The sequence below is a fragment of the Magnolia sinica genome, chromosome 13, assembly GCF_029962835.1.
Source record: "Magnolia sinica isolate HGM2019 chromosome 13, MsV1, whole genome shotgun sequence".
Lineage (NCBI taxonomy): Eukaryota > Viridiplantae > Streptophyta > Magnoliopsida > Magnoliales > Magnoliaceae > Magnolia > Magnolia sinica.
Genome location: NC_080585.1, coordinates 44,800,645 through 44,806,363, shown reverse-complemented (window position 1 = coordinate 44,806,363; position 5,719 = coordinate 44,800,645). Strand labels below are relative to the sequence as shown.

At 39.3% G+C, this 5,719-nt stretch overlaps 1 protein-coding gene across 2 annotated transcripts; it reads right to left on the bottom strand.

The window, feature by feature from the left end:
• Positions 1-1,407: 1,407 nt before the first annotated feature.
• On the bottom strand, positions 1,408-5,463 carry LOC131223695 (arogenate dehydrogenase 2, chloroplastic-like). Of its 2 annotated transcripts, none has more exons than XM_058219166.1 (2): positions 5,144-5,463; positions 1,408-2,856 (listed from the first exon to the last, which is right to left on the bottom strand). In XM_058219166.1, the coding sequence occupies exon 2, from the start codon at positions 2,692-2,694 to the stop codon at positions 1,606-1,608; it is 1,089 nt and encodes a 362-aa protein (XP_058075149.1). In that variant the 5' UTR covers positions 2,695-2,856; positions 5,144-5,463; the 3' UTR covers positions 1,408-1,605. The 2 variants fall into 2 exon arrangements, with proteins under 2 accessions (XP_058075149.1, XP_058075148.1); XM_058219165.1 differs by having other exon boundaries at positions 1,408-2,859; positions 5,148-5,463.
• Positions 5,464-5,719: the final 256 nt, after the last annotated feature.

The following is a 5,719-nucleotide window of genomic DNA, read 5'->3' as shown; positions in this document are numbered from 1 at the left end:
CCATTGGAGGATTGCATCAAGTCTCCTAACCATGAGGTCCATTATCCTTGGATGGAATCTGGTTTTAACTAATTCTTAAGTCACTTAGCAGCTGACACATGGATGGGAATGTGTACCACCTACATTAGGATTCCATGAAAGCTTCACATACACTAACATGAGATCCACTAGTTTTCCCAGGACTTACTAGATCCATCTTGTAAATTAAACCCTCAATCAAGCATTTTAAAGTTTTCTGGCACCTCAAATTGTTTTCACAAGGTTTCTCCATCATTTTTTTTTAATTGTTGGAGATTTTTATTTCACCATTTAAGTATTTTTATCTTTATGGAAATTCAATGGTAAGCTTTTAGCTGTCCACCTATTGTTCTCACATGGGATTTTGAGCCAAGAGTAGACACTACTCATGGTGGAAATGTTGGGTGCATGTAATAGATAGGTTAACAGACATTTGCTAATGTATGGCATATCCTACAAATACATTTGTAGGAATGAGAACTGAAAGTGGTTCTCCAAGAGATACCCTAGGAGCCTCCTATTTATGATCCTGTCCCCAGCAGGGGTGGGTCATAAGAGTCACACGTCCAACCCTACTTAGACATCTAAAGCCAAGAGAGGAAAAGACAGAAGAAAAGAAAAAAAATATGAGAAATTCATCTCTTCTCCTTCTATTTGTGTGGTCTGCCTAATTGAGCAACTCTCTTTACTCCAATCACAGCCGTTAAGAGTGTGATTAGAAGAAGACTCAGTGGCCTCCCCTTTATTGGAGATGGATAGAGGAGAGACCATCTTCATCGAATTTACACAACTCAAAGGAACATGATTGTAGGTCTAACCGCAACCATCCATTTTGATTCTTAGAAATCAGATTTCATCTAGACGAGAATAAGATCTTATAAAATCAAATTTTGGAATTTTCAATGTTTGAATGGACTATTCTAGTTTTCACAATTTGCAGACACCCAAAATCACATCCCAGATTAAAGATCCCTCTCCTTAATCTTTTGCTTGTTTTCCACTAAATGTGAATTGTTGCAAATTTCTGTCAACTTTCTACAAGCCAACAACCAAGGGGTTAGGATCACCCAATCTGGAAAAAAAATTCTGAGTTTTTTACAAGATTTTTGTGACATTCACCATCTATAACAAGGTACATTAGTTCATTAGTGGTAAACCCCGATGTAAGAATGCTGAGCATCAACAACCTTTGTGTTCATTAAGGCTCAGATCCTCTCTCCTTTTATTGAAAATAAGAGGTATAATTTCTTACTTATGACTCCCAATTCAAAGAAATTTCAATTTTTTTCCTGATAGTGAAATAAGCACATATCTCAACATCAAGAGTTTTGTTTGGCGAACACAGGAGCATATTCGAAAAAAGGGGAGAAGGACAGAAAATTGTTGATATGAAGCATGAAATTTGTTGATTCTTAAGTAGGAAAAGAAAAATGTACATCAGCTACTTCTATAGAAAACAAATAACCCATCTGCATGTAATTGAACAAACCCAATCCAAAAGAAAAATAAATAAATAAATTAGGCAAATGAACAACCAAAACAAAATTTCCTACCAGTAATATAATAGGTGTGTCGCTTGCTTTTAATTCAAGGTATTGTCTCCTTCATAGCAGAAGCTTCAAGCTTCGTTTCTGTCGAACTGGTATCGTCCAATCCCCCATTACTGTCAAACAACTGTTTCCTCAGTATATCATGCAACTGCCCAAAAAGCTGCTTTTTCAGTGCATCAAATGCCATCTCCAACCTCTCCAGCTGCTCTGTTGCACTTGTATTGTACATGAACAGACCGTAGTAAAGCTCGTAGCTATCGCCTGATGTATTCTCCACTAACTCCAATAATACCTCATACCCTTTTGTATTTATTGGCGTCGACTGCAGACCCAACTTCCCCAGCACCCGACCCACCGTGTGGGTTATAAACTGTGTCCCAGCAGCATATTTATCATGGTCCACGCAGGACATCTCCACCATCTTACACCCCTCCTGTGCGAAGATATTCAAAAAGCGTTCGCAGCGGTTTGATCTCAACTCATCGGTTCCAATCCTCACCTTGTCGTAGACGAAAGGGAGACCTTTCCACCCGTTTTTTCCACTCTCTGGCCCAAACATGGGGTGAGTACAAAGAATGTCAAATTCACGAGGAAGTATTTGAAGAAAGAGGTTTTTAGGGAATTCTTTTACAGAGAGGACATCAACGAAAAGGGTGCTTCGTTTAAGTCTCTGGGTTGGGAGTGAAGAGAGTACAACCTTGGTGGAGATTATGGAAGTGCAGAGGAGTATCACATCTGGATGTTCCTCACAGAGGTCATCGGGATCGGAAAAAAATGATACACCCAGCTTGCGAGCAGTTTCGGAGTAGTCGGAGCGGGAATGTGCCAGGACGGTGTGACCCTGTTTGGTGATGGTCTTGGCAAGGAATTGGCCATAGTTGCCGAAGCCTATGATTCCAATTTTGAGTTTGGCATTGTTTTGGAAGTTGGTACAGATCTGAGATTCATAATCATATGGCTGGGCCGCATCAAGAGCTCTGATTTGGATTGTGTGATGTTGTGATGTACGAGGGGCTGCACTGAGGGTAAGAGGCGAAGAGTGAAAGGAGTGAGAAGAATAGTTGTTTAAAGGCAGACGGGGGTGGTGGAGTTTGGAGTGGTGAAAAGTAGGGAGGAGGGTGCACATTTTAGCAGCAAATGACAAAAACACTAACACTAAGATGATGGGGAGGAGGATGAGAATGGATTTTGCAGTAATGGAGGAGGAAAGGATGAGGAGCAATTTATATTCCTACAAGCAATGGCCTCCGACTTCTCCCATTTGATTTTCCTCTCTATTTTTTTTCTGCTCCTGTGATAAAATAGAAATACATTTTAAAACAGCAAAAATCTTCTAATTCTAAGGCTATTTATGTAACATTAAGAAAACTCATATTATACTTTTATGTTGAAAGCATTATCAGGGGTTTAAAAATTCAATGAATACCTTGATGCACCCAACTCTTTTTAATACACTAGTAAAATGCACATGCAGTTGCCCATGAGAACATTTCAATCACAAATCATTTTTCAGTATAATCAATATAGACCATGATGACCATCCATTTTCTTTGCCATTGACTGGATGGGAAGAATCACTAGATCAAGTGATTCTCGAGAGTTATATGAGGAAGCAAATTTGTGCACCAACACGTGGAAAACATGGTGCACTTTGTAGGATCTAAGCCATCAATTAGGTGGGTCACATCATGTAGATACCATCTCCCAGAATCACAGGTGTCCACTCATCAAATTTCCACAATGTTATAAACTTACCTATGCTTAGTTATACATTCATTTATTTCATAAAATATTGCTTACTTTGAGAATGGACCAACACAACACTCAAGAAGGCATATCTACATGGTGTACGTCAATGAGGGATAGCTTGGATCTCCCACATGTGTGCCAGGATGGCACATGGATTTGTGTTTAGATGGACTCCTTTATACATGCATATGTGTTCAACCTACTAGGAAATTTGTTTATATGGCTAGACTGGTGTGATACTTAAACACCATTTTGACTCATTCTCGCACGTGGTGAATCATCTGCGACTATCTAGACTATCCAAATTGTGGCGCACTTCATGGATAGAACACATCTAATATAACATTTAATAAATATCCTAACCATCCAATTGATAGTAGTCAAATACATGGTTAGTAGTACAACAGTGAGTGGTCCAAATTATAAGGGTATATGCGCTAAGTTACTATCCTTTTTTCACTAGAAATATTTCTTTATGATCCACAAGCAGTTGGATCAGCAATTTGGATGGTCGGACTTGATAATGATCCATGTGTATGGTTAAAGAGTTGTAGCCATTTTTTAAAATGCTGTTAAACCATCACAATCTCATAGAAAGTTATGGCTTGTTACAATAGGTCCAAACGTATTGACATGAGATACATAGGGACTATATGTTCAATTTTTCGTAAACTCAGTAGAAATTAAAGTTTTAAAAAAATTTCAAATCTGTGTGATTGACCTTATGGATCCCCGTTTGATAATCTTGAGTTTATAAATCAAGAAAAACGCCGACTGTCCAACTGGTGGACGTTCGACTGACAGTTGTCAATACCCTTTCAATGAGCAATTCAATTTGCCTAAAGTGGAACAGTGAGTTTAGGTGTTCCATTACATAAATGCCAGGCTAAGGATTAATTTTTTATTTTTTATTATTAAAGCAAGATACGGTTTCTTGTCCACAGACTTGTGTAATTAATATGATATATTTCACTAGTATATGATTTGAATAAGTAGTACAATAGTTTTCTAAGGGCCAGATTTGGACGAAAATTCTGAAGAAAGGGATTAGCAAATATGGTAGGTACTGAAGTTCTGCACATTCCTGTTTTGCACAGTTTCCTCTTGCAAAACACCGTGATGGCTCCATGAGCCCTGCCAAATCTGCAAACCTTTTCTGCCTCGAGCTCAAAATGCATCCACGTTCAACCTTTTCTGTCTAGCTCATGGTGGATGTTGTCATTTCTCTGGAAAATTCAGAAAATGCTTTCTCAGGGAAAAAAATAGTTCCCATATAGAAAATAATTCTCGTGAGCTATCGCTTTTCTGCCCACAAAAGTCCACATGCTGTAACGATCCTCTCTTTTGAGCTCAATTTCGCGACTTCAACCAAAAGAAGAAGCTATATTTCTTCCTAAAACGCTAAAACCATCCAAACACTATCCGCCCATGATCACTACCTTATTTCCTCAAAATTTTAAAGCACATCAAGCAAAATAAAGCAAAGGCTAAGAAAACTCTAACCCTAGCCCTTGCTCTATTCTTGAAGAAGATTTCATCTCAATTGGGTCAAACCAACAACCCAGAACCACAAAGAACAAAAAATCAGAACATTTCCCAAGATCGCACCAGTTCAAAACTCCGAACCTAATTACCAACGGATCAAAAACCCTAACTCCACCAATCAACAACTAAAAACCTCTCTCACAGTCTAAGCGATGGAATTTCTCCCTCTAGTACAAAAAAAAAAAAAAAAAAAAACCCAGAATTTCCGCACCTCCTAGCCCTAACATCACCAAACAATGGTCACAAACCACGAAATGCTGCGGAGATATGATCGAAGATACTCACCACTGCTGTCAAACAGATCGTAGTCCGAGGCTAGATTTGCTGCGCAGGATCTCGATTCATATCCAAAACCCTACAATCCAATGCAAGAGTCCTGGGAAGAAGACGGTGAGAGAAAGCTTCTTCAGGAGTGGAAGCTGTGACTGACAGAGAATGGCAGATCGGCGATTTGCTGAGAAGATTTTCTTCAAATCATCGACGGAAAAGCGGTTGAGGAGAAGATGGAATTAGGATTCCAACGCGGGAAATCGAGTCGCGAAAGAGAGATTCTTTTTCTCGCGCAGCCGCAGAGACGCAGAGAAAGACCAGAGAGCCCTTTAGACGGGAAACGGATTGGCTACTCCCCCTGACAACAGCTCCGTGGCTGGTGGTCGATGCTCTGTGGGCCCCAAAATGATGTATGTGTTTCATCCATGCCGTCCATAAATTTTTAAAGATAAGTTTAGAGCTTGATCCCAAAAATTAGAGGTATATAATTCTCATTTGGACCACACCACATGAAAACAATAGTGATTGGATATCCACCATTAAAATCCTCCTAAGGCCCTGTACTGTTTGTTTGACATTCAATCTAT

Excerpts from the sequence above, each read along its gene's own strand:
- LOC131223695 (XM_058219166.1), bottom strand. The coding sequence starts at position 2,694 with ATGTGCACCCTCCTCCCTACTTTTCACCACTCCAAACTCCACCACCCC.